At 40.0% G+C, this 1,678-nt stretch overlaps 1 protein-coding gene across 1 annotated transcript in view; it reads right to left on the bottom strand.

The window, feature by feature from the left end:
* Window positions 1-1,412, bottom strand: part of LOC101857428 — a 70,463-nt gene extending 69,051 nt beyond the window's left edge. Inside the window, exon 1 of the mRNA XM_035971421.1 lies at window positions 501-1,412. Within this exon, the coding sequence (XP_035827314.1) occupies window positions 501-600 (100 nt within the window). The 5' untranslated portion in view covers window positions 601-1,412. The remainder of the gene's footprint in view (window positions 1-500) is intronic.
* Window positions 1,413-1,678: the final 266 nt, after the last annotated feature.

The following is a 1,678-nucleotide window of genomic DNA, read 5'->3' as shown; positions in this document are numbered from 1 at the left end:
CACACACACACACACACACACACACACACACACACACACACTCACTCACACACGCACACGTACAATTATTGAAACAACTGACGCCCTTTCCTACTGGTTTTCAAAAATCACCTTCGTATGGACATGGAAATCTATATGTCATTACCTGCTGGAGACACTTAGTCCCATATGAGAGAAGTAGGACACTTAAAGAGCCCGTAAGCATCAGAACCAGAAATCTTGAAACAAAACGCTTCGCCTTTGCCAGTACTAACGAGTTTCTCGTGGGGCATAAATAGATTATACAGTCAAGCAAAGATGTCCTGCGAGCGGCCTCACATATTGGTCTCTCATTTAACATTTTGTGTGGTGTATTGGCCGCTGTAGACTGCTCTATGATCGTCTTACTCTTCAAATAGATTTTGGATGAATTGAAGCTGCTCCCTAACAAACGATAGGTAAAAATGCATTGGCCTTTTCATTTGTTGGGTTAGGATATATGGGGTGTTACAGTTACTTACCTCCGGCCTTTGGGGTCCTCGGGTTGTCACATGTGAAGTCCCCATTGACAGAACGTGCCAAACAGACGACAAGCAGACAAATCAACCTTGACTTGTGCATCTGTGACACAGAGTGTTTGAATTAGTGTGTAATTTCGATTTGGTTCATAAGTTTTCTTTGACGTGAGTTCTGGAATCGAACACCGTGACGCGCTTCTTTTCGAATTCGCAACAGCGTCGAACCTACACAGCATTTCAGCTTAACAACAAAATCCGTGTTTTGTGCTCTCTATCAGACTGCATCAGCCCGAGGAGTTCCCTTCTGAAAACAAATAAACATCTCAAGATAGGCCTCTGAAACTTTAAAACCAGTCAACCAAATTAGCCCAAATAACAAAAGAAGTAAAGGACCATTTCCTCAGCATTGCAACAATCAAACTCAAACTAAAAAGACAAGTGAAGACAGTCACCAAAAAAGACTTTGATTCGACTAAACTGAAAAAATAGACGAGGCTACAGAATTTATAATAAAACTTTCGAACAAATATGAAAGTATACTATCAGTATATAAAGATAGTGATGATGCATGTGAAGATCTGTGGAGAACCATAAAAGAAGCAGACATGTCACCACCGCGGAAGAAGTTCTTAGATATGGATCAAAACCATCTGGAGTGGATTCAAGAAGAAACATTGGAAGCGATAAGAGAAAGAAATGAAGCAAAACTAAAGATGCTACAGGCCGATGCAAATGATAAATTGGAGGCACCGGAAAAATACAGAGAACAGGACCAAAAAGTCAAAAGAAAGGCAAGAAAAAAACCCAAACGAAAATACACAGAAAAACAAGCTGCTAAAGCTCAAGAAGCAGCAAACAGGAACGACATGGGAGAATTGTAACAGATTACAAAAAGACTAGCTGGAAACTTTGGAAAATCGTCAGAGGGACTAGTAGAAAAGAAAGACGGCACCATGGCAACAATTTTAGAAGACAAAAAAGATCGATGGGCGGAACACTTTCAAGAGATTCTAAATAGCCCACCCCCACCAAATGAATTCAAGTTTGACAAAGTACAACAAATGAGGGAATTGAACATAAATAGGGACACAATAACCATTCCGGAAATTTTAACAACAGTCATAAAAATGAAAAGCAACAAAAGTCCTGGAGAAGATAGAATTAAGGGCTGAGATGCTTAA

The sequence above is a fragment of the Aplysia californica genome, unplaced genomic scaffold, assembly GCF_000002075.1.
Source record: "Aplysia californica isolate F4 #8 unplaced genomic scaffold, AplCal3.0 scaffold00434, whole genome shotgun sequence".
Lineage (NCBI taxonomy): Eukaryota > Metazoa > Mollusca > Gastropoda > Aplysiida > Aplysiidae > Aplysia > Aplysia californica.
The sequence above is the reverse complement of the archived record's forward strand: the minus strand, read 5'-3'. Positions and strand labels throughout refer to the sequence as shown.